Here is a 26,276-nt window from a genome sequence, read left to right on the forward strand (position 1 = left end):
TTTGGGGGGGAAATGGAAATGTTTAAACTTTTTTTTTCATTTGTACAGGGGTAACACTGTATTAAATAGGTAAGGTCTTATTTACATGGGTTTGATTATAGAAACTAATAAAAAACATTCTCTACAAAAAAAGCAACAATTACATGTCTCCCTCCCCACCGCACCCAAAAAAATAATTAAGAACTTTCAATACTTAGGGCTCATCCATAGTGGACTTCAATGTGTATTTGAAGCTGCTTGTGTCTCTATTTTAATTTTTGCAGCATCCTCATGACCTCCTCTTTATCCAGGTGGGAAACTGCACTCCCCCCCCATCCCCTGCCCTACATGAAGATTTTCCTGATCCATGCATAACCCTATAGGGGAAGAAAATCTCAAAAAAACACCACACGGCACCTGATTGTGGACACACATTTGTTTTGCTGGGTGCCATCATTCGCCACACCCCCTACTCCTACTTTAAAAATAATAATTATCATAATTTTATTAATACAATTTTAATAATACAGCAGAATCACCTCCAAAGTGAAATGGGGGGAAAGGCCAAAGGAAAGGATGCATCCAGCCCTTTCCCACCAGTTATTGAAGTCGCCTTCACAATACTTTTATTCTTTTGTGCAGAACTGCTCTTGTGCAAAAGAGTTCTATTAAAAATAAGATTTGCTCTTGCAGTTATGGGAGACTGGGCAGGAAAAGGGGAGGAAAGGCAGCTCAACGGGTTTGCAGTTGTTGCCTGGCTTGAAGCAACACACTTGTGCTGTTGGTTGTCACCTGCTCTCTTGTGCACTTCTGGTTTATAAGAAACCTTGCATTTCACAGTTTTTAAAAAGGTGTATGTCGACAGGTAGGGACGCGGGTGGCGCTGTGGGCTAAACCACAGAGCCTAGGACTTGCCGATCAGAAGGTCGGCGGTTCGAATCTCCGCGACAGGGTGAGCTCCCGTTACTCGGTCCCAACTCCTGCCAACCTAGCAGTTTGAAAGCATGTCAAAGTGCAAGTAGATAAATAGATACCGCTCTGGCGGGAAGGTAAACGGCGTTTCCGCGCACTGCTCTGGTTCGCCAGAAGTGGCTTAGTCATGCTAGCCACATGACCCGGAAGCTGTATGCCGGCTCCCTCGGCCAATAAAGCGAGATGAGCGCCGCAACCCCAGAGTCGGTCACGACTGGACCTAATGGTCAGGGATACCTTCACCTATGTCGACAGGTAACCAAATACCTGCAGGCAGCGGCAGATTTACATATGGGCCGAACAGGCTGCAGCCCAGGGCCTCATAATCTACGGAGGCCTCGACCTCTTGCCAAAAATCTTTTGTAAAAAACAGGCAGATTTTGCTATCTAGGCCCAGTTGCTTAGGAACAGAGGAGAAAAGAACGATGTTCTATTTCTCAGGATCAGATGCTATTCAGTTTGGGCCTCCCGAGGTCTCCTAGTCCAGGGCCTCCAGTTGGTTTAATGCCTGCCTGCCCACATGTGCCTTGTCCCTTGCAGGAACAAGGGCTCTCTTGGTCTCCCTGCTGCTGGCATTTCCTGCAGCCCAACATTCTCTGATCTTCAAAGCCTGCACTCCTTTGCTAGACCTTTGCTGGACTCCATGTGAGGGTTGGCAAGTGTTAGAACATCGGAAGCGGACTTTTCCTGGTTCTGACCACTGGGCCATCGGGCTCAGTATTTGTCGGCACTTGGCTAGCAGTGGCTCTCCAATATTCCAGGCTGGGGTTTCTCCCAGTCCTGCCAGGAGATGTTGGGGACTGAACCCAGGACCTTCTGTATGCAAAGTAAGGACCTCATGGGAGTTATAGTCAAAAACACCTGGAGAGCCCAGGCTGGGGGAGGCTGCTGTATGCACTCTCGCTCTCTCACTCTCTCTCGTACCAACTGTAAAGGTAAAGGGACCCCTGACCATTAGGTCCAGTCGTGACCAACTCTGGGGTTGTGGCTCTCATCTTGCTTTATTGGCCGAGGGAGCCGGCGTACAGCTTCTGGGTCATGTGGCCAGCATGACTAAACCGCTTCTGGCGAACCAGAGCAGCGCACAGAAACGCCGTTTACCTTCCCACCGGAGAGGTACCTATTTATCTACTTACACTTTGACGTGCAAGTCAAAGTGTAGTACCAAATGTAGGATGTAACGTAAGTAGTCAAATACACCACTTCCGGTTTGCCCAGAGTGGACACACAGGGGGATGTTACTCCAGCCAGGAGGACTTCCTGTCACATCTGTCAACAGCAGGGGTAGGCAACCTAAGGCCTGGGGGCCGGATGCAGCCCAATCACCTTCTCAATCCGGCCCGCGGATGGTCTGGGAATCAGTGTGTTTTTACATGAGTAAAATGTGTCCTTTTATTTAAAATGCATCTCTGGGTTATTTGTGGGGCATAGGAATTCATTCATTTTTTCCCCAAAAATATAGTCCGGCCCCCACATGGTCTGAGGGACGGTGGACCGGCCCACGACTGAAAAAGGTTGCTGACCCCTGGTCTACAGCATCCTCCCCCTGCGTGTGACCAGGTAAATGGGCGTGACCCTGTGAGACCCCATAAAAGGGCTGGTCATGTAGCCATCTTCCCTTCTTTGTTTTATTCCATCTTGGTGTATTTTGCTGTCTGCCGGCTCTCAGCCAGCAGCACATGAGCTCAAATCCCTACTCTCTATTCTGTAACTCCAAGCTAAAGCCTGCCTTCAGGGAACCTACTATGAACTGAATGTAAATAAACTTCTTATCATTACTTTTAAGAAAAGACCGTTGTGTCATTATTCCTTTTAAGAGGGAACAAAGGGGGATTTACCTGGAACAAGCCCAATCCGGACAAGCCAGATTGGATTGCTTAACAAAGAGATTCAAATGATTCTACCTACTAGCTTCCTGCTATATACTGGGTAATGTACTCTGCTGCTGACTCACTAGCGTGAGTGAGGAAGGATAATATTTAATCAATAGATCCTCTCCTACTATCCACAACATTCCCACACCAACTAGCCAGAATGCGGCAGCTAGACTGGTGACTGGGAGTGGCCGCCGGGACCACATAACATTGATCCTGAGAGATCTGCATTGGCTCCCAGTATATTTCCGAGCACAGTTCAAAGTGTTGGTGCTGTCCTTTAAAGCCCTAAATGGCCTCGGTCCTGTATACCTGAAGAAGCATCTCCACCCCCATCGTTCAGCCCGGACACTGAGGTCCAGCGCCGAGGGCCTTCTGGTGGTTCCCTCATTGCAAGAAGTGAGGTTACAGGGAACCAGACAGAGGGCCTTCTCGGTAGTGGCACTGCTGTATTGTTTTTAACACTCGATTGGAAGCCACCCAGAGTGGCTGGGGAAACTCAGCCAGATGGGCGGGGTATAAATAATATATTATTATTATTATTATTATTATTATTATTATTATTATTATTATATTCAGTTGAACCTAGAGAGTGGAGCCAAGTGGGTGCAGACCAGGAGGGAGCCATCCAAAGAGCACTTACTGAGGTTATGGCCAGGGCTCAATGTTTTGGGCACCATGCAGTTCTCCATCGGGAGGTTGAACGGCTGCTGAACTTTTGTGCGAATGATCCTGGAGAGAAAAGAAGACGAGAGCTGGGAGAGGGTGTCTGTGGAAGAACGCAAGGTCCTGCGTCTGCTAGCAGCATTGCTGAGATCAGAAGCTGTTCCTGGCCAGTGTTAGAAGCTCAGATATGTAAGCTAGGTGCCCAATGGCCCCATAAACCCAGGTTACCGTTGCCACAATGGAATGTGGTGAGTGCTCTCACCTGTTGATGGAGCTGACACTGGGAACAGTGTCGTTGTCACAGACGCCTTCTGCCAACAGCCGGTCCCGGATTTCCCAAGCAAACATGGTGGGATTCTGCCGCTTATAATCTCCAATCTTTTCCACCACCTTGGGGGTTGCCACCTTGGGCTTGGAGCCCCCGATCACCCCTGGCCGTATACTGCCCGTCTCGTAGTACCTACTCCAATAGACAAAGTAATAGGATTACCACACTCACAACAAGAAATGTTCTTGGCATTGCCTAGAGTTTTATCACCTCTCCGGCTGAAATCTCGCTGCAAACATGGAGATGGGCTCCTGCCGAGAGGGGAAATTTCAAAATGGGTTCCTTGCGGAGTAAAAAATAACAATCTGCTTTCTCACAGCAGCTTTCTCACATCTAATTATTTATTTTTAGGATTAGGATTATTATATTTATTTACATCCCAGCTTTTTCAAAACAGTTTACGGTTAAAGCAGAAACAGCTAAAAACATTGGGGGAGGGGCAATTTTTTGAAAATAAAACTTGAACAACACACAAACACAGTACTTTTTAAAATACAGATTGTTGCTGTTGAAAACATCACAGCCCCAGCACTTTGCCTAGAAACAGTCAGTTCCCAAAACCGTGTTGGAACAAGAAAGTCTTCACTTGCTGGCAGAAGGACAGCAAGGCTGGGGCCAGTCTGGCTTCTCCAGGGAGGGAGAGCCAGAGTCTGGGAGCAGCCACCAAGAAGGCCCTCCAAGAAGGTGGTGGGACCGAGAAGCCTCCCCCCAAAAAACTCAGGGCGCAGGGAGGTTTGTATGAAAGAATAGGGCCTTTCAGACAGCTTGGGCCTAATAGGGCTTTATAGGTCCATAACCAGCATTTTGAATTGTGCCCAGAAACAGGTTAGTAGTCAGAGGAATTGTTCCAGCAAGCGAGTCATCTGTTTCCTATAACCTGCCCCCGTCTGGCTGCAGCTCTTTGAGCCAGTTGAAGTTTCTGAGCACTTTTCAGAGGCAGCCTCACATAACTGGCCGTCCATCTCACTTCACTAGCTCAGACATCCATGTAGGAAGGTGAATACTTTCAAAAATTGCGTTAAGCAATTGCACTGTAGGCAACCAGGAAAACCCACAGTATACAGCAGATTTCTTTCTTACACCTCAAGCACAGGGTGTTTCTTCAGGCGAAAGGGGACACTTCCACTTGAAGAAAACACAAGAGGATTACATGGCGTCCTATATTTACAAAGTCCCAATAATACAGCACTTAGTCACTTAACATTCCCAGCTTGCAAAACTATCGTTTAGCTGAAACGACAGAAGCTCATTTGGAGGCGGCCTAAGATCTCCTTCCTTGAGAGGGGAAATGGGCAAGCCTGGAATGCTCGTGAAACAGCAACGCAATAAAATTGCAGGAGAAACCAAGCAAGAACAATATAATTTAAATTTGTTTGGGCCATCAGGGGCATGGCAAATTGTTCCATGGAGCCCACAGCCCTCCAGCTGGTCACCCCTGACCTCTGGAATGCTCCCAGGATGAGGCCTTTGAAAATGGCCACAGGAAAGATTTACTCTCAGCTCTTTCCTGATGCCACAGTTGGATTCTCGGAGCGAGAGGCCAATCCGTCTTCCGGCACGCTCATTACTCACCCAAGCTCTGCAGAGCCCTGAGTGGCCACCTTCATGCTTACCTGCCAAGGATTTTGCTGACACAACCGTGACTGACCCGCAGCTGTCGAGAGATGTCGCAGGGCCTCACGCCCTGGTGTGCCAGGTCTACAATGCGCTGCCTCACCACCTCTGGCAGGGGCCGGCCATTCACAAAGGCCCCGCCCAACTGGTTCAATCCTCCGTGTCCTGCTAAGACACAAACCCAGTCCCGAGAGGGATGGGGAGAGCTGGTCTCAGTGCCGTTGCCACTGCTGTTATTTTTGTTAACAAAAGGTTCTAGATCATGGGTAGGCAAACTAAGGCCCGGGGGCCGGATCCGGCCCAATTGCCTTCTAAATCCGACCCGTGGATGGTCCAGGAATCAGTGTGTTTTTACATGAGTAGAATGTGCGCTTTTACAGTGGTACCTCAGGTTACATACCCTTCAGGCTACAAACGCTTCAGGTTACATACTCCGCTAACCCAGAAATAGTACCTCGGGTTAAGAACTTTGCTTCAGGATGAGAACAGAAATCGTGCTCCGGCGGCTCAGCAGCAGGAGGCCCCATTAGCTAAAGTGGTGCTTCAGGTTAAGAACAGTTTCAGGTTAATTCAGGAACGAATTAAGTACTTAACCCGAGGTACCACTGCATTTCAAATGCATCTCTGGGTTATTTGTGGGGCACAGGAATTTGTTCATTTCCCCCCAAAAAATATAGTCCGGCCCCCCACAAGGTCTGAGGGGTGGCGGACCAGCCCCCTGCTGAAAAAGTTTGCTGACCCCTGTTCTGGATGGAGCATGGGGCTCTGTTAATTGGAGTGTGAAGGGTTTCTATTCCTCTTCTTGGGGTGCTTTACTCCACTACCACCCCAATAGTTGCACCAGCACCCCAATAGTTGCGGGTGGTGGAGAGTGTGCTGAGTAATTTCCCAGCCTTGGGGGGAAAGAAGAGGAAAGTTAGATGCCACCTAGAGTTGCCATTGTTTGGGGACGAGCTACAGGTAGATGACAAAGGCACCCACCTTTTGTGGGGCAGCGGTTTGTGTGTGGGATTGTAGGATTGCTAGACAGCTGCAAACAGGCTCTATGGCCCACAGAGTTTCAGAACCTGTACTGAGGGGACTCTATGATGTCTGACTGGGGCAATCAGTCATAATAGTTACACCCCACTCAGATAAGCGGAGTATAAGTATAACATCAACAACTATACCCCAAACCTGGTGACAGGGAAAACACAACGGGTTAATCCAGTGCTTTTTTCCCCTATAAAAATAGGTGCCAATACTCACAATGAAGTGTTACACTTTTTAAGAACAACAAAAAAGAGGTGCCAGTACTGCGTATCCTTGAGTACCCCCGGAAGAAAAAGCACTGGGTAATATTATATATATATATAATTACTTATTTATACCCCACCCATCTGGCTGGGTTTCCCCAGCCACTCTGGGCGGCTTCCAACAAAAGATTAAAAATACATGAATCCCTATCTCTTCCTTCCTGTCACTACACACTCTTTTTCTCCTACCTGCAATGGGGAAAGACGTTTCTTTGCTCTCCTCCAGAGAAGAATATCCATTTTGAACTGGACCGTGGATATTTGTAACATTGGTGAAGACTTAACGTTTTCATCCCCAAAAAAGTTTTTTATTTGAGTTTCCACTGAAAGGTGGCTGCATTTTAATGTTTCAGTGTTGTATTTTAATCTTGTTTTTTAAGTTTTATTTCGATCAATTGTTTTATATCCGGTGTTAGCCGCCCTGAGCCCGGTCTTGGCTGGGGAGGGCGGGGTATAAATAAAATTGTATTATTATTTATTATTATTATAGTGCAGGGAATCTAACCCCGTGCCCCCGCCCAACGCCACAGCTCTAGTTCAAATGCCTGTCCCTCAAAGTTTCAATTACCTGTTGGGGAGGAATAACAGCTGGGAGCTGGATTGGGGCCACGATGCAGGAGCAAATAGTTAAGAAACCCCTATTCTTGTGTCTGTCTGATCTGGGGCTCAGAAGTAAGTTTGGTTCCAGTCCCAGACTGTTATGTACTGAGTTGAATAGGATCCAAAATGCAGCAGTCTGATTGGTCCTAGAACAATAGGATTCAGAATGAAGCAGTCTGATTGGTCCTAGAACAATGCAGCGGTATGATTGGTCCGCAGGAGCCACCCAATCCAGCTCCAGGTGGAAGTGAATCCGCAATCTGATTGGCCTACAGGAGAATCCCAGACGTAGCCAATCACGTGCAGCCCATTGTGTAAATAATGTATATAAAGCAGATATTTTGGGGAAACTTTCATTTCTGAATAAAGAGCATGAAATCCACACTCGACTCAGAGTATATTTCACAGACCTTTCATCTCGCCTGCAATCTGACTCTCAGCATCCAAGGATGATTGACAGGCTCAACATCTGAATGTCACTCTGCTGGGGATGAACTGCCAGGAGACTTGAGAAAATCGTACAGATGTTCCCAAAGGTGGAGTGGGGAGGTGAATGAGCCTGTTCCCAGAGTTGACTGTGATGCCAGCAGGGCAGGGCATACCCCTCCCCCCATCCAGGGGGCTCCAGCCTGCCTCCCGACCCTCTTTTCTGCCATTGCTGCCTCCAGCCACAGTGTGCTGGTCCCGTGGGTTACCCGAGAGACAAGGTCCAAGTCTGGTCCGAGGTCAAAGGTGCAATGTGGAGGCAGTCCGTAGTACCTGAAGCTGGGTTCAGGGCAGGGAGTCGGGTGAAGTCAGGAACAGGCTTGCAAGCAGGGAGCCAGGGTGGGTCAGGAGCTCAGGCAGGAACTAGCAACCAACAATGTTGCTCCCACAACTTGGGACTGGGGCTGGCCAGCTTTTATCTGCCCCGAGGCAGAGGGCAGCCCTGAACCTCTGGTGACAGGCGAGGACCCTTCAGGCTCAAGCCCCAGCCCCGGCTCAGCTGGTTCTGGAGGTGGGGAATCCTGTGCAGGCTGGGATCCCTCAGGTTCAGCACCCGAGTCCGAATCCCAGGCCATCACACCCAGTTCAACAGGTTGTTCTCCCAACCATTTTTGTTTCCCTTGAATAAGAATGAGCAATGGCGTCGCCAGGTTTGTGTTTCGCAGGTACAGCTAGTCCTAGTCAAGACATTTAACATTCTTGACCTCTGGCCGCTCAGTTCCCTTCCCCACTCCCAGGGAACACGGCCAAGAGTTAAAACTGATGCATCAGAGGCACGGCTTAGATTCCAGGCAAATGCAGCCACCTCTGGCAGAAGGAAATGACCTGCCTACAAGGTCAGTTCCAAGAATCACACAGAGACCACGTAAGCCTGCGATCCTGGCCACCCCACCAACACAGAATGCACAAGTATAGAGTTGCCATATTTCAAAATTGGTTCTTCTTCTTCTTCTTCTTCTTTTTAGGAAACTACCAAAATTGTTGAGCTTTTCTGGGGAAACCTGTCCCCCAAAAAATGATTTTTTGCAGCTGCTTCCACTTATTCCACTGCTTTTCCTGTCGCATTGACATACAGTGGTACCTCGGGTTACATACGCTTCAGGTTACAGACTCCGCTAACCCAGAAATAGTACCTCGGGTTAAGACCTTTGCTTCAAGATGAGAACAGAAATCGTGCTCCGGTGGCACGGCGGCAGCGGGAGGCCCCATTAGCTAAAGTGGTGCTTCTGGTTAAGAACAGTTTCAGGTTAAGAACGGATCTCCAGAACGAATTAAATACGTAACCAGAGGTACCACTGTACATCCGGGTTTTCCCTTACATTTTTCCAATTCAGCAGAATTTTCCCCCACCCCGTGCTATTTTTACACCTGAAAATCAGGACTTGTCAGGAATTTTCCTGACCTATGGTAAGCATGAAGCAATAGAGTCCAGCTCTCTCTCCCTCCCTCCTTCCCTCCCTCTCCCTCACTTCCTGGTAGCTGAACTTATTTCTGTCCAGTCACACTCCCAACTAAATCCACAAAATGCCCTCCTTGGCAGAGTGGCTGCGTTCAGCGTGCCGGCTCTTCCTGCAGGCCATTCCCCTCCCCAGATTCCATGATTTATTTTCTAACTAGGTAAAGGTAAAGGGACCCCTGACCATTAGGTCCAGTCGCAAACGACTCTGGGGTTGTGGCACTCATCTCGCTTTATTGGCCGAGGGAGCCGGCGTACAGCTTCCGGGTCATGTGGCCAGCATGACTAAGCCGCTTCTGGCGAACCAGAGCAGCGCACGGAAACGCCGTTTACCTTCCTGTCAGAGTGGTACCTATTTATCTACTTGCACTTTGACGTGCTTTCGAACTGCTAGGTTGGCAGGAGCAGGGACTGAGCAATGGGAGCTCACCCCGTCGTGGGGATTCGAACCGCCGACCTTCTAATTGGCAAGCCCATGAGGCTCAGTTGTGGTTACTGAGCACTGGGCTGCAGGGCCGGGGGGAAGGCACCCCCTTCATTTTTGAAAAAGTTTTTCTGTACTTCTGCAAAACTCAGATATCCCCTGAACATGCTCCGTATTTCCCTTCTGTTTCTTTATGGCTGCATTTGCCTCCGTTTCTGTTGGAACAAACTCGCCACCTGATTTCACAATACTATAGTGAAAAGAGTGAAAATTTTAAAAACCCTGTACAGGCAGTGTTTCAGCCTTAGACACCTTCTCACTTGAATCTAAGTAGCAAACTAAAATCTCTTCCCACTTCCTTCTTCTCCAGGCATACACTGTATTTTTTGCTCTATAAGACTCACTTTTTCCCTCCTAAAAAGTAAGGGGAAATGTGTGTCCGTCTTATGGAGCGAATGCAGGCTGCACAGCTATCCCAGAAGCCAGAACAGAAAGAGGGATTGCTGCTTTCGCTGCGCAGCGATCCCTCTTGCTGTTCTGGCTTCTGAGATTCCGAATATTTTTTTTCTTGTTTTCCTCCTCCACAAACTAGGTGCGTCTTGTGGTCTGGCGCATCTTATAGAGCGAAAAATATGATACCTGTGCATTTGTTTTTGGGGGTGTGTGGGGCTGCTTTCCACCCCTGTCTCAGCTGGTTGTTAACTACCGTACTGGAGTTAAGCCTCTGCTATGGACTGCAAGGCTTCCTCAAATATTTGATCAATGCATTCACATCATACCAAGAGTTCAAGACTCTCCGAAGTCCTGCCCCACATATTATCATGCCAATGGGGTGACCTAAGTAGGGGCAATATGGTAAACAAAAAAAACCTGAAAACCTCAGATGTTGGAATGCAATATTTCTCATAAAAAGGTAAAGGGACCCCTGACCATTTAGGTCCAGTTGTGACCGACTCTGGGGTTGTGGCGCTCATCTTGCTTTATTGGCTGAGGGAGCCAGCGTACAGCTTCCGGGTCATGTGGCCAGCAGGACTAAGCCGCTTCTGGCGAACCAGAGCAGTGCACGGAAACGCCGTTTACCTTCCCGCTGGAGCGGTACCTATTTATCCACTTGCACTTTGAGGTGCTTTCGAACTGCTAGGTTGGCAGGAGCAGGGACCGAGCAACGGGAGCTCACCCTGTTATGGGGATTCGAACTGCTGACCTTCTGATTGGCAATCCCTAGGCTCTGTGGTTTAACCCCACAGCGCCACCTGCGTCCCTTTTAATATTTCTCATATGGTAGTTTTATTTTTATTTTTTAGTAATCCTCAAATGGAGCTTGTGTGATTACTGACATGAGCCAGTAGGTTTCCTTGATATAGTACCTATCAAGGGCAAATCATGTTTCTATGGCGCAGCCTATTTTAAGTCCTGGGGAAATGCAACATCTCCACAACAGACGTGTTGCCAGGAGAAAGGAGGTCTGGATCCTCTGAAGAAAAGGAGTAACCGCCTCATTGCACAAAAGAAGCGTTGCCTGCAAAGGGTCCTGAACCCAGCCCAGCAGGGGTAGCACACAGACGCTGCCAAAGAGACTCTTTTTCTCACCGAAGCACAATTGTCCAAGTGCTTTTGGGCTTTGCTTAGAGCTACAGGTAATTTCTCGAGCCTGAGCGGCAAAACTGCAAAAAGCCACCTATCAGGGGTCTGAGCAGAAGGAGGGCAGCGAGGAGTTAATGGGAGGATTTGCAGGTTTGGAAGCAAGAAGGAAGGAAGGAAGGTTGGGTACCATTAACAGAGAAACCCATTAGAAAGACCAAAAGGAAAAGAATCAGGAGAGCGCAATAGAGAGGCAAATCTAATATCAACTAGGGAAAAATAAATAGAGATTAGGGTGAACAAATTAGCTTTAATGGGCTCAGCACTAATACAAGAATAACGACAGAATTGCGAATGCCTCTGAGGGGAGATGGAATATGAGGCCAGAGCAATCATGCAGAGGGCAATAACAATTATGGAGGAAAGAAGGAAAGAAGGTAGAAAAGAAAGAAAGAAAGAAAGAAAGAAAGAAAGAAAGAAAGAAAGAAGAGAGAGAGAGAGAAAGTGTTTCCAAATGCTTTACATTTTTTGAAAGGTGGGTTTTCAGCTTATTAATATGTCTCCCACTTCATAATATGTTGAACTGAAGACTCAAGAATTCTGTCCGTCTACCTAAAGAGATGTCTGCCAATATCTCTTGAAAATATCTCTGTTGTTGTCACTATTTGGACCTTGTAGTGGAAGTAATGCAGTCCAAAGGGCAGACTATAGACCTCAATTCTCTTCTTGAAAACCGAAAGGATTTGCCAATGCCACTTGTGAAATTATTTATCTATCTGAAATGTTACCCTAAATCATGAACCCAGGGAAGTGCATGGGGTTTGGGAGGGCATCCAGCACAACACCTTGATCAAAGAAATAAATCCAGAGGTAAAGGTAAAGGGAACCCTGACCATTAGCTCCGGTCGTGGCCAACTCTGGGGTTGCGGCGCTCATCTCGCTTTATTGGCCGAGGGAGCCGGCGTACAGCTTCCGGGTCATGTGGCCAGCATGACTAAGCCGCTTCTGGCGAACCAGAGCAGCACACGGAAACGCCGTTTACCTTCCTGCCGGAGCGGTACCTATTTCTCTACTTGCACTTTGACGTGCTTTCGAACTGCTACGTTGGCAGGAGCAGGGACCGAGCAACGGGAGCTCACCCCATCGTGGGGATTTGAACCTCTGACCTTCTGATCAGCAACTCCTAGGCTCTGTGGTTTAACCCACAGCGCCACCCGCGTCCCAGGAATCCAGAGGTAGAGCCTCCCCAATAACACTCAGAAAAGGGCAAGCAAAACAATGAAGGGGTGGAGTGAAAGATTGCAGCATTTGGGACTTTTTAGCTTAGAGAAAAGGTCATTAAGTTCGGTGACATGACTGACGTTTGTAAAACGTACTCAGTTACACAGCACATAGTTAAACTATGGAATTCCTCCCTCCCCCCAGAAAATCCTCCAGTGATGGCCACCAACTTGGACAGCTTCAAAAGAGAATTAGACAAATTCATGGAGGAGAGAGCTATCAATGGCTACTAGTGCTCTCCAAGTCGGAGGCAGAAGTAACTCAGAATACCCATTTCTGGAAACTGCAGAAAGGGAGAGTCCTGGTTGTAGGTCACCTACAGACATATGTTTGGCCACAATGAGAGCAGGATGACTGGCCTGATCCAGCAAAGGTCTTCCTATGTTCTTAATAAATGACTGCCCACCCTCTCCATGAAGAGAAAGTCCATCACTACCCCTCTCGGTTAATTGGTATCAGAATCATACCGCACTTGTTATCAAGAGATTTCTCCTAATGTTCAAACAAAATCTAACCTCCTGTACTCCTGTAATCTCTCCTCTTGCCCTCTGGAGCAAACACCTTAAGATTAACCCTTTTTCAACTCATGGGTCATATTCCTGCAGGGGCAACCATACCAGTGATGGAGTGGGACTTAGAGGCAAAACTGAGCAGGGTAGCAGGTGTCACTTATGCAGTAGGCTACGTGCCAGTCATGCAAAAGCAGAGCTTTCTTCACACACAAACTTCTCCACCCAGACAAGCGAAAGTGCTCTGCCACTTCCCTCCAGCCCAAACTTAGCATAGCTTTGTTTGCTGTGAGTACCATGATATTGCCCCATGATATTCTTGTAAAGAAGCTGGTAAAATGTGGTCTTGACTATGCTACCACTCAGTGGATTTGTAACTGGCTGACTGACCGAACCCAAAGGGTGCTCATCAATGGTTCCTCTTCATCCTGGAGAAGAGTGACTAGTGGGGTGCCACAGGGTTCTGTCTTGGGCCCGGTCTTATTCAACATCTTTATCAACGACTTGGATGATGGACTCAAGGGCATCCTGATCAAATTTGCAGATGACACCAAACTGGGAGGGGTGGCTAACACCCCAGAGGACAGGATCACACTTCAAAACGACCTTGACAGATTAGAGAACTGGGCCAAAACAAACAAGATGAATTTTAACAGGGAGAAATGTAAAGTATTGCACTTGGGCAAAAAAAATGAGAGGCACAAATACAAGATGGGTGACACCTGGCTTGAGAGCAGTACATGTGAAAAGGATCTAGGAGTCTTGGTTGACCACAAACTTGACATGAGCCAACTGTATGACGCGGCAGCTTAAAAACCCAATGCAATTCTGGGCTGCATCAATAGGAGTATAGCATCTAGATCAAGGGAAGTAATAGTGCCACTGTATTCTGCTCTGGTCAGACCTCACCTGGAGTACTGTGTCCAGTTCTGGGCACCACAGTTCAAGAAGGACACTAACAAACTGGAACATGTCCAGAGGAGGGCAACCAAAATGGTCAAAGGCCTGGAAACGATGCCTTATGAGGAACGGCTAAGGGAGCTGGGCATGTTTAGCTTGGAGAAGAGGAGGTTAAGGGGTGATATGATAGCCATGTTCAAATATATAAAAGGATGTCACATAGAGGAGGGAGAAAGGTTGTTTTCTGCTGCTCCAGAGAAGCGGACATGGAGCAATGGTTCCAAACTACAAGAAAGAAGATTCCACCTAAACATTAGGAAGAACTTCCTGACAGTAAGAGCTGTTCGACAGTGGAATTTGCTGCCAAGGAGTGTGGTGGAGTCTCCTTCTTTGGAGGTCTTTAAGCAGAGGCTTGACAACCATATGTCAGGAGTGCTCTGATGGTGTTTCCTGCTTGGCAGGGGGTTGGACTCGATGGCCCTTGTGGTCTCTTCCAACTCTATGATTCTATGAATCTATGATTCTATGATTCTATGACCAAACCAAAACTTTCCTTTACCCTTACAATCAGTAGCCTTACCTGGCTTTCTCTCTGCACACCACTGAAATATATCTACTGTTCTCCAACAACAAAGAGGTCTGGAGAGGCACGTTTGACCCTAGGTCTAAAGCATGGGTAGGCAAACTAAGGCTCGGGGGGGGGGGGGGATACGGCCCTATTGTCTTCTGGATCCAGCCCACGGATAGTCTGGGAATTGCTGTGTGGATCAGCATGGATCTGATTCCGATCGTTCGGGCTGCGCCATTTCACCCCTTCCCTCACACACACCATGGCGGCGCCTCCTCCCTCCCTCCTCCTGGCTTCTCCCTGCCCTGCCTAGAGGAGGAAGGGGGCTGGGCTTTGTTGGTGCCAGCCCCTCTCCAGAGCCCTTTCACGTGCAGCTCATCATCCCTCCACCAGCCCTTTCCACTCGCAAGACGCAGAAGCCGCAGTTGGCTGAGCGCCCCTCTCAAGTGGCCGCCATTTAAAGCAGCCCCTCTCTGGAGAACCTTTTGCACACCTCTCATCATCCCTTGTTCATTCCCCCCCCCCCAAAAAAAAACATAGTCCAGCCCCTCCACAAGGTCTGAGGGACAGTGGACCAGCCCCCTGGGACCCTTGGTCTAAGGTTTCTGACCCCTCCTCAGTCTTCTTTTCCCTTCTCCAGGCTAAACATATAGTGTAGTGGTGCCTGCCCTATGGAACACCCTCCCATCAGATGTCAAGGAAATAAACAACTATCTGACTTTTAGAAGACAGAAGGCAGCCCTGTTTAGGGAAGTTTTTAATGTTTGATGTTTAATCACTTTATTATTATTATTAATACTCTGTTGGGAGCCACCCAGAGTGGCTGGGGAACCCCAACCAGATGGGCGGAGTATAAATAATAAATTATTATTATTATGCAATGCCTTAAATAATTATTCACAGGACTTGTTTTTTGTGAGAGAGATGTGCAGCCAAAATCAGAAATGCATGGCTGCTGGATAGTCACAGACAGGGGACTCTATGATGTCATATCCTCTAAACTTGTGTGACAGGAAGGGGAACAATAGAAAAGAAATCTTTACTTCTTCCTGTCACCGCACACACTTTTTCTTACCCACAATGGGATAGGATGTCTGTAGACTCTAGTCCAGAGAGCACACTCCATTTTGGACTATAACTTTTAAGGATGATTGTCTGTCTGATTTGCATCACTGATTTTCATCATTGTATGTGTTGAATCCAGCCAAGACTTTGGATGTGAGTAAATCTAACAATTTATTTACTTAAACAGTCTGAGAGTGATTTATTAGTTAAGAGGGAAACATAAACCAGGGAGAAGATAACCCAAGTCTGCCTAAAGCATCCTTGGATACCATAATTGCTATTGAAGCCTGTGCAACCTTATCCGAATAGCTTATAGAGATAAGCTAACTCGGCTGGAATTGATATTTGCATTCTCACACAAGCAGTGCATTATTTTTTTTTTAGAAAAAAGTGCCAGTACTCACCAACAAGCAGGGGGAGGGGCCAGCACATGGGGGAGGGGTGTGGCCTGATGCCAAGCCTGGGTAGAGAGGGCGGGTTAGCCGATTGACACCCCCTTGCCCACCCACCTACTGAGGTGCTGCTGCCCAGGTGAAGAGGCCTTCACTGCCTCTCTTTGGGAAGGAAGCAGCCGGAGTCCAGGATCCTGTCAGAGCATCACACTTCCTTCTCTAAACTGGGCAAACCCCGGGCTTTGAAGACACTTGAACTCAGGACAAAAGGGAGAAACGTGCTAAGAGGAAGGCACGCTTGGCAAACCCTCACCGTGATCAACTCCCGTCCGGAAACCTATGTCCCCACTGTGGAAGGGTGTGTGGATCCAGAACAGGCCTCCACAGTCACTTACAGACTCACTGTTAAAACCGTGTTTATGGAAGACAATCTTAAGGTAAAGGTAAAGGTAAAGGGGCCCCTGACCATTAGGTCCAGTTGTGGCCGACTCTGGGGTTGCGGTGCTCATCTCACTTTATCGGCCAAGGGAGCCGGCGTACAGCTTCTGGGTCATGTGGCCAGCATGACTAAGCCGCTTCTGGCGAACCAGAGCAGCGCACGGAAACGCCGTTTACCTTCCCGCCGGAGTGGTACCTATTTATCTACTTGCACTGTGCTTTCGAACTGCTAGGTTGGCAGGAGCAGGGACCGAGCAATGGGAGCTCACCACATCGTGGGGATTCGAACCACCGACCTTCTGATCGGTAAGTCCTACGCTCTGTGGTTTAACCCACAGCGCCACCCGCGTCCCTCACTCATCTACAAATGATCGCCAAAGAAGAAGAAGACACGACATGGAAACTGAGGGCCCTTCCAGAGGCTGGTATTTTACTGTAGTAGATATTTTCTGCAACATGTTTTTGACGCAAGAATAGTGCATTAGTGGTGCACTTATTCCGTGTTATTAGTCGGTCTGGGTGGAAGCTGACCCAACAGGGCAAAGGAGAACAGATAACGCAGAATCACTCCAGATGTTGCGATGGTCCCAGTTCTGCTCAGGCAGTCAGCATAGCCAGGAAGGACAGTGGGAGCTGCGGTTCAGCAACAACTGATCGTTGTTTCACCTACTTTTTCAGTTCATAGAATCATAGAATTGCAGAGTTGGAAAGGACCGTGAGGATCGCATCCTCTTCAGCACCATGGATGGGGCTGCAAAGAGCACGAAGACTGCGGCGCTTTGGGTACAAGTAGGAGAACCTCACCTCCCATCCCCGCCTGAAGAATTATATTTGTGGATGCTCTTGAAAATAGCAGCAGTAGGGACTCGAGGACGGGTCTTGTACTTGGCGGTGTCTGTGCATCAACGGGATGAACACGACAGAATTGTGTCGGTTTTGTTGTTCCCTCCCCCCCTCCATATTTTGGAATGCTTCTCTTCACCACGTCAGCACCCCCGGGGTACGTGATTTCCCCTGATTGCTCCTTGCACTAGCCTAGCCCAGCAGAACTGTAAAAAGTTAACTTTCAAAGCAGCGCCCGCGGTGTCCCTGGGCTAGCGAGGGATGGGGAGAGTCAGAACTTTACAGGTTTTCAGCCAGCCCCTGCACACCTGCACTTGGAAGAGAGGGTTGCCGTTTCCTACTAATCAAATAGCTAATTGCAGTGTTAATTAATTTCTTCCTGGAATGAGGTTTCTTAAGTCAGCGAGCCAATCGAGGAGGAAGCGGGCATGAAATGGCTCCCAAACGGGAAACAGCAGCAAAATCCTCCAGCTGCCGGACTCTTGCAATCGGCTTCTATCTAGACGCAAAACTGCATGAAGGATATTCGAAGTCTCGTCTGGAAGCGCCCAGCACCTCGCAGCGCCAGGTAGGAATTTGGCCTCGCCGGCCTCTCAAGCTGCGAGCTGGGGGTCCCGGAGTTCTTTCTCATCGTCTTCGTCTCAGCATGTTACTTTCTCTGCTCTGACACCGCGCGAAACGCAGCAAATTTCGCGGGATCTCAGAAGATCCGGAAACAGCAGAGAGGAAAAGAAGTTTGATCAAGCCCGATCGCTTCTCACTTGGTTTTTCCTCCTGGTGACGGACTTCCAGATCAGATTTCCTCGCCCGGGCTGCCCCAGACCCCAACCAACATAACTGATCACAAGACGTAGCACATGCACACCATTTGAATAGCAGTGCCCATCAACTTGGGGGGCGGCGCGGCGACCCCCTCAAGTATTTTATTGGGAGGGAGAAGGGACCTCAGACCCTAGGAGTCGGTTCTTATGGCACCTGTCCTCCACCCCGTTCCCCGCCAGCTGGCTGCAAGCAAGCCATTTCCATGGAGCAGCAGTCGGGGGCAAACAGCTGGCGCCGCAAAACCGGGGTGTCCGCCTGGAGAAGACTGGGCATCGCAGGGAAAGTAGGGGCGGCCTCCCTTGCCTGCACAGCCAAAGCCAACATCCCGGCCCCGTTGCCCTCTGGGCTGGAAACCAGCGGGTCATCCTGCACGTGTGTACCGTGCCCGCCTCCCAGGAGCTGCCAGGTCTTACGCGCCCTCCGCAGTGTCTCCCCGTGGAGCTCCGGTTCCGTTCTCTGTTCCATCGAGCACCGCTGTTGTTCTTTAGTCCTTTAGTCGTGCCCGACTCTTCGTGACCCCCTGGCCCAGAGCACGCCAGGCATCCCTGTCTTCCACTGCCTCCCGCAGTTCGGTCAAACTCATGCTGGTAGCTTCGAGAACACTGTCCAACCATCTCGTCCTCTGCCGTCCCCTTCTCCTTGTGCCCTCCATCTTTCCCAACACCAGGGTCTTTTCCAGGGAGTCTTCTCTTCTCACCAGGTGGCCAAAGTATTGGAGCCTCAGCTTCACGATCTGTCCTTCCAGTGAGCGCTCAGGGCTGATTTCCTTCAGAATGGATACGTTTGATCTTCTTGCAGTCCATGGGACTCTCAAGAGTCTCCTCCAGCACCATAATTCAAAAGCATCAATTCTTTGGCGATCAGCCTTCTTTATGGTCCAGCTCTCACTTCCATACATCACTACTGGGAAAACCATAGCTTTAACTATACGGACCTTTGTTGGCAAGGTGATGTCTCTAGGAGCACAGTAGCCGCGCCTGTTGCTCTTTGACAAGTTTCGCTCACATTCCCTCTTCGCCAGTTTTTTTAAAGAAAGAAAGAAAGAAAGAAAGAAAGAAAGAAAGAAAGAAAGAAAGTGGATCTGGCGCCACGGACTTCCGAGGGCATTTTCTCCCTCCTTATTCCCACGTGGGATGGAATCTAGACGTGTTCGACTCCGTCTTAAAAGTCAGAAAAGCAAATTCGCTCCAGCGCGCCGGTCATCACCAGACAGGAGTGCCAACCTTGGCCCCGCGACCGTCGGTGCCTGGGACCACGGGTGCCCTGGCACCGAAATCTGTGCGTGCCCCGTCCCTTCATGGAGAATTTTGTGGGTGCTCGGGCACCCAGGGCCCCACGAAGTTGGCACCTATGTCACCAAAGGTTCTGGAAAAGCCGAACCCGAAGGGCAGCAGACAGGAGCCTGAAGGTGGTCGCTGTCGAGGCAAGAGGGCGACGCAGCCTCCCCATTTTATGTCGGCTCTTTTATTTATTTTGTCATTGAACCATTTTGGGTGCAGAGGTTGCCTCAGAGGAAGATGGAAACACACCGGGCACCTTTTCATTCAAGCTGCTTGCGAGGCCCGCGAGAGAAACACGACGAGACCAATCCAAAATAAAAGGGTTGCGCCTCGCTCCCAGTCCCACCAGCGCCTTCCCGCCCCTTGGACCTGGGAGCGGCCGAGACCAGCTAAAGACCCGAGCCCCGGGGACGGATCCGTCTCCTCTGCAAGGGGGTTGCAGGGGTCTTGAAGAGATGTTAGGGTTGTCCGGATGCCCCAGCGAGAATCTTGTACAAACGCCCCGTTTGCGCCTGGGGCAGAAGGAGCGCTTGGGACTGTATGGCGAAGAAATGCGCCATAAGAACTATTGCAATATACCGACAGTCTTCAGAGGAGACTTCGACGTGGGCAGCGGGGACCAGTCAGATGATCTTGTTATATATTTATTGAATTGATCGATTGATTTTACTTCCGCTGTGGCCAAACTAGGTCTGCAAAAGGGCCCCGCCTGAGCGTTTCCTTCATGCAGAAATATTCCGAGTGGGACGAGATCGTTTGGGTCAATTGGAGGCAGCAATTATTCCGAATGCCAGCTGCTAGAAAGCGCAGCAAGGGAGAGGGCGCTTGTGGTCGAATCCTGCGGTCGGGTTTCTCCACCTGCTTGGCCTCTGCAAGAACACGATGCTGGACTCCATGGGCTTCTGGCCGGATCCAGAATGCAGGCACTTCTTATGCTTTTACGTCTCCAAGAAAACGGCCGCTGAAATTGTGAGACGGAATTGTGGAGATAGAAACGGACACCTTGTTTGGGGGAAAGGAAAAAAGGGAGCCCTGGAAAGAGAAGGGAAGTGGGGCGGGACGGAGCGATGGTCGACGAGAAGGCAGGCCTGGGGCTGCAAAACCGACGTGGCGGGCCGGACGGAGCGTCCCGCCGATCCCTTCGCAGCCGGTGCGGTGGCACTGGAGGCCCCGGAGCACCGGGGAACTGTCGCTGCCAGCCACCGCTGGTCTCCCTGCTTCTCCCCACGGGAGGGAGGGGGCCTCGGCCCGCCCAGAAGCCTCCCGGGGCGAAGCGGGACTTGCTTCGGATTCGAAAGAGGCACCGGCGAGCGCGCGAACCGGAGCGCGTGGCCCGAAGCAGCTGAGTGGATGGGATTCGGAACTCCCCGCGATCCAGTCTGGAAGGGCTGGAGACTTGGCCCAGGGCATCAGACGCGCCTCAGTCCGAAGAGGCTGACACGTGGCAGCGGCTGGACTCCTTTGAACCTGCTTTTTCTTAAACGTAATGTTTGGCCCAGCATTCACTCGAATATGAAGTTCTTTAAGGGAAAAAAAGTATGTTGCTCAGCGGGCAACGGACACTGAATTAGCTGGGCGACCCAGTGCTACAGTGAGTTGCCATATTGGGGCAACCCAGAGAGTTTTTGCAGCGCCGGGAAAGAAGGGAAATTTTGACCTCTAAAGTCCTAAATGGTTGCACAACTGGTGGGGAACAACAACAACAACAAATAAATAATAATAATAATAATAATAATAATAATAATAATAATAATAATAATAATATTGGCGAACCGTACAGCAGAAGCAGCGATACCCCACATCCAAATTTCACGCTAACGGAAACTGAATTTTCCCTGTTCTTTCCAACCCGCCGCTGGCAATTCTCCTGCCTCCTGAGTAATCTCACGGTTGCTCTCCGAGAAGAAGAAAATGCAAATAATACGGAAATTGATGACCAGTGGAGATCTCGGGCACCTGCATGGGCGTAGCCAGGATTTATGTTGGGGGGGCAGAACCTCAGTTAGTAAAGTATATTTATTGATTTACTTGATTTAGGGGCGCAGCTTCCCCCCTGCCCCACTTTGCCTACGGCCATGGACACCTGCCTCTCCGTTATGGGAGCCCAGTTGAATATCGGCTCAGGATGAAACGAAAATACTGCGTTGGCCCCACCTGGTTGGCCAGGGAGCCACAGACCTGACTTTCAGCCGGCAAAGGCCTCGCGGTGGCCTTTCTGCCTCCAACCCCGCAAAAGTCTGGACAACTTGGAAAAGGGGCCCCGCGCTGGCCAGGTGGGCGGGCTGTGACTCCCCCCGCGCGCTCAGAGGTGTGCGCGGGGCGCGCCAGACCCCGCTGATCCCGATCCTCGCCTCCCGCACGTCGAAACTCTGCTAGGGTGAGAAGGAGGTGCGCTTCGTGTAGCAGCCCAGCTCCCTCTTCGCCCCGGGGCTCAGCCCCACATGGAGTGAAGAAGCGGCTGCTTTGCGCAACAGCTTCACCCTAAAAAATCAGGGATCTGGAGGCTGCTACGTGGGAGCCCCAGGGGAGTTTGAACAGCAGGCGAGCACTTCACTCCAAGCTTGTGCGTTTTGTGGGGCAGGGGCTGGAGGAGGCTTTCTGGTGCCCCTGGGTGGGGCGAGTGGGTCAGGAACGACGCCCTCTCCGGCCACAGAGGACGCCTTTGCCCCCCTCCGCAAGCGCACCAACGCCGGCGCAGAGGCGGATTCTTGCGCTCCGCTTGGCGAGGCGGGTGAGAGCCCAGCGACTCGCTCCGGCTGCTCGCCATGGGGCTCAGCCGCCCCCTTTGTGTGGGCCCTCCCCGCAAGCCTGGCTGGCCGCAGCAGGAGGGCTCCCGGGCTGGCCTTGGGCGCGCGCAACTTCCGCGCAGGCGGGCCGGGAATGCCCTGCCTTCCCGTGCGCGGCGTCGCCCTCCCGGACCTCCTTCCCCAACGCGCGTGGGGCGAGGGGGCTGGAAGAGACCGGCAGCCCAGCTGGAGGGGGCAGCGGCAGTTGGGGCGCCAGCTGGGAGTGGAAGGCACTCAGCCAGGGGAGAGGCTCTTCTCTCATCCTCGGTACAGGTTGGGAGTAGGCGAGTGGCTCCCCCACTCCGTCCCACCCTGGTCCCTCTGCCCCACCGCCACGGGAAAGCTTACCTGAGCGGATGGAGTTATGGGGCATGGCTTGGCCGGCTCGTCGGGGGGCGGGCGAGAGGCCGCCGGGTCCTTTTCCTGGAGGGATCCGAAGCCCTGCTCTTGCTGCTGGGGGAGAGAAAGCGAGAGCGGCCTGAGGGAAGGTGGGGGGCCGCCCCAGCAAAGGGCACTTTTCGGGGCACCTGCTGGCCCTGACTTCGACACGCGTGTTTCAGTGAGCAGACCTCAAAAGCACCCAAGGCGAGGAGGGCCGAGGTTTCTTGGAAGGCCCCCCCGTACCCATTTCTCGACGACCCTTGGATTTGAGAAGGTTCCCGGGAAGCTGCGTGGCCCTGGCCCCTCTCCACCCCACCCCCGCGCGGGTCTCCTGCCTCTGGCGCCCCAGGAGGACCCTTTACCTGGTCGCCTCCGCCGGGGCCAGCCGGAGAAAGGAGCTGCTGGTCCTGGGCGGATTCTCCGGCCGTTTTGTCCCCAGGAAAAGAGGCATGGCAAGCTGGTTTTATCCACGCAGCCCCCTCGCAGCTCTGCCTCGGCAAGCGAAGAGGCGCTGGATTGGCTGCCTGGGGTTTTGGAGGGGGAGAGAAAGCAGGGGGGTCATGGCTGAGTGCTTTTAAGAGTTAAAAAGAACTGCTCAGGAGCTGTTGTGAAAGAAACCAGGCAGGAGGGGAGGAAAGGAAAGCAAGGCCTGGCCTGGCCTGGTGGGGAGATCTCCTTCCTGGATCCACATCACCTGGCCTGGACTGCTAGGCCCAGCTGTGGCCCCCACTGACTGACAGCCCAGGCCAGGCTGGGGCAGCAGAGAGTGCCTGTTGTGGTGGGATGCCTACCTGTGTCCTTGGATAACACAGGGAGCCACCTCGCTCAGTATTGCTTGCACTGGCTCACCCTGGGTTTCCAGGTACCGGTAGTGGAAGGGTGAGGAGCAGACACACGTACCTAGAACTGTAGAATTGTAGAGTTGGAAGATGACGAGGGTCATATTGTCCAACCCCCTGCAATGCAGGGATCTTTCACCCAACGTAGGGCTCAAACCTGGAATGAAGAGTCTCATGGTCTGCTGACCGAGGTTCCATTGTGCTCCAAGCAAGGAGATGTTGGCTGCCCAGAGCAGCCTGGGGAGATCGCAGACAGGCAGGTAAGCTCCTAGCCACTCTGAGCCAGAGTAAAAAGGTAAAGGTGAAGGGACCCCTGACCATTAGGTCCAGTCGTTGCTGACTCTGGGGTTGGGGCGCTCATCTCGCTTTATTGGCCGAGGGAGCCGGTGTACAGCTTCCGGGTCATGTGGCCAGCATGACTAAGCCGCTTCTGGTGAACCAGAGCAGCACATGGAAACGCCGTTTACCTTCCCGCCGGAGCGGTACCATTTATCTACTTGCACTTTGACGTGCTTTTGAACTGCTAGGTTGGCAGGAGCTGGGACCGAGCAACGGGAGCTCACCCCATTGCGGGGATTCAAACCGCCAACCTTCTGATCGGCAAGCCCTAGGCTCTGTGGTTTAACTCACAGCGCCACCCGCGTCCCTCTGAGCCAGAGCGGAGTTGCACAATTTCTGCATCCTTGATGTGGGCCAACCCCCCTGGTGAGGAGGGGTAAAAGTCCATCAGGATCTACTGCTAGATTGCTGCCAGATCTGCTGAATCAGTAAAGGATTTCTGATTCCCTCTAGAAACCAGAAGAAGCTGTTGTCAGTTAGGTGTCTGGGGCCCCTGATCTGCAGCAACTCACATGTAGCTCCGTTCTGGTATGTGGAGGTGTGTGACTCAGGGACGCAGTCTGTGCTTGGCTCCACCCTTTGAGCAGCTGCCCTCAAGCTACTATTTTTCAGCTGTCACCAGCTGGTGGACCACTCCATTCTGGTTAATATAATAAGTGTGAAGTCTGCAGAACAGAAAGGATGAGAGAAATGGCAGCAGATGAGGTGAGGTCACATAACACAGCACAACATGGACCAGGGTACTTTTAGCGAAATCACCATAGCACTGGAGGGGGGGGCTGTGCTACGAAATGCAGAATAGCTCTGGTTTTTTTGTTTTTGAAAAAAAGCAAAATTTCTGTACCACTTGATTGTAACAAAACTTCTAAAGAATTTACAATAAATTGCTGTAAATACAATGAATATGCTGTGCCCTAGCTGCATTTTCTGGATCAAGCAAAAGGGAAGCCCCACACAGCGCATATCTAATCTTGAATTAGGGACGCGGGTGGCACTGTGGGTTAAACCACAGAGCCTAGGACTTGCCGATCAGAAGGTTGGCGGTTCGAATCCCCGCGACGGGATGAGCTCCCGTTGCTCGGTCCCTGCTCCTGCCAATCTAGCAGTTCGAAAGCACGTCAAAGTGCAAGTAGATAAATAGGTACCACTCTGACAGGAAGGTAAACGGCGTTTCTGTGTGCTGCGGCTTAGTCATGCTGGCCACATGACCCGGAAGCTGTACGCCGGCTCCCTCGGCCAATAAAGCGAGATGAGCGCCGCAACCCCAGAGTCGGCCACGACTGGACCTAATGGTCAGGGGTCCCTTTACCTTTACCTTTAATCTTGAATTTACTAATGCCTGAGCAAGGTCTCCCAGCCCAGGAATGGTTGTCATACCAGGACAGCTGGAAAAAAGTGTGTCTAGCCACTGAGGCTACCTGGCCCTCCAGCGCCAGAGCCAGCTCCAGAAGCACTGCATGCCTGTTCTTCCAGGAGATGGGCAACCCCATCTCAGGCAGGCGATTGACCTGTTTCTCTGACATGGGAACCAGAGTGCTGCTGTCTGGCCGGGATTCAGGCTCAGCTAATTTCCCTTCTCCCATCTTACCACTCAGCCCAGGCACTGGTCCAGGTCTTGCATGGCCTCTCATGATTCTGATGTTACGTGGAAATAGAGCTAAGTGTCAGCATGGTGATGGTGCCTTTCCCCCAAACTCCTAATGACTGCTCCCAGCAGCGTCTTGTAGATATTAAACAGCACTGGGGATAAAATAATGGTCTGTGGCACTCCACAGCATAACCAGCAGGGGGCCGAAAAGCACCCTCCCAATGCTACTTACTGGATTTGATCCCGAAAGCAGGACTGGAATACAGTGCCCCCAATTTCCAGGCCACAGAGCTGGTCCAGGAGGAATCAAAAGCTACAGTGAGACCAAGAAGCAGGCATCCAGGCCACCAAGGAAGACTCAGTGCCATGACCAGGTGGAGCCCAGGTTGGAATGGATGAAAATACCGTATTTTTCGCTCTATAGGACGCACCTGGCCATAGGACGCACCTTGTTTTAGAGGGGGAGAACAAGAAAAAGAAATTCTCCCCCTTTCTGCTCAGCGCCCCTTCAGCGAAGCGGCAAGAGAAACGGAGCCCCTTCCCGCTTCGCTGAAGGGGTGCTGCGCAGCTCTCCCTCTCTGCTGAAGCCAGGAGAGTCTTGCTCTCCTGGCTTCAGCAAAAGGAACTCGAAGCCTCCGGAGCGCAGCAGGACCTCCCGCTGCACTCCGGAGGCTTCAGGCGGCTATCCCTGAAGCCTGAAGAGCAAGAGGGGTGGGTGTGCACCGACCCCTCTCGCTCTCCGGGCTTCAGCGAAAGCAACGCAAAGCCTCCAGAGCGTGGAGGGAGCGCTCCCTCTGCGCTTCGGAGGCTTTGCGTTGCTATCGCTGAAGCCAAGGAGCCTGCATGTGCTCCATAGGACGCACACACATTTCCCCTTAGTTTTTGGAGGGGGAAAAGTGCGTCCTATAGAGCGAAAAATATGGTATTTTGTGTCATCCAAGGATCCTTGCAGCTGCCCCGCTGCTACTCC

At 51.0% G+C, this 26,276-nt stretch overlaps 1 protein-coding gene across 8 annotated transcripts in view; it reads right to left on the bottom strand.

Moving 5' to 3' along the window:
• PAX8 (paired box 8) overlaps positions 1-23,024 on the bottom strand; it is a 37,494-nt gene extending 14,470 nt beyond the window's left edge. For 2 of the 8 annotated variants that reach the window (XM_083629576.1, XM_083629572.1), the window contains exons 1-5: positions 22,903-22,986; positions 22,508-22,612; positions 5,433-5,598; positions 3,754-3,954; positions 3,469-3,557 (exon numbers count right to left, since the gene is read on the bottom strand). In XM_083629576.1, coding sequence (XP_083485702.1) covers positions 3,469-3,557; positions 3,754-3,954; positions 5,433-5,598; positions 22,508-22,532 — 481 coding nt within the window. In that variant the 5' untranslated portion in view covers positions 22,533-22,612; positions 22,903-22,986. Of the gene's footprint in view, positions 1-3,468; positions 3,558-3,753; positions 3,955-5,432; positions 5,599-22,507; positions 22,613-22,902 lie in introns of all 8 variants that reach the window. The other 6 variants (XM_083629579.1, XM_083629575.1, XM_083629574.1 and 3 more) reach the window with 5 other exon arrangements.
• Positions 23,025-26,276: the final 3,252 nt, after the last annotated feature.

Source organism: Podarcis filfolensis (genome assembly GCF_964270895.1).
Source record: "Podarcis filfolensis genome assembly, chromosome: 8".
Lineage (NCBI taxonomy): Eukaryota > Metazoa > Chordata > Lepidosauria > Squamata > Lacertidae > Podarcis > Podarcis filfolensis.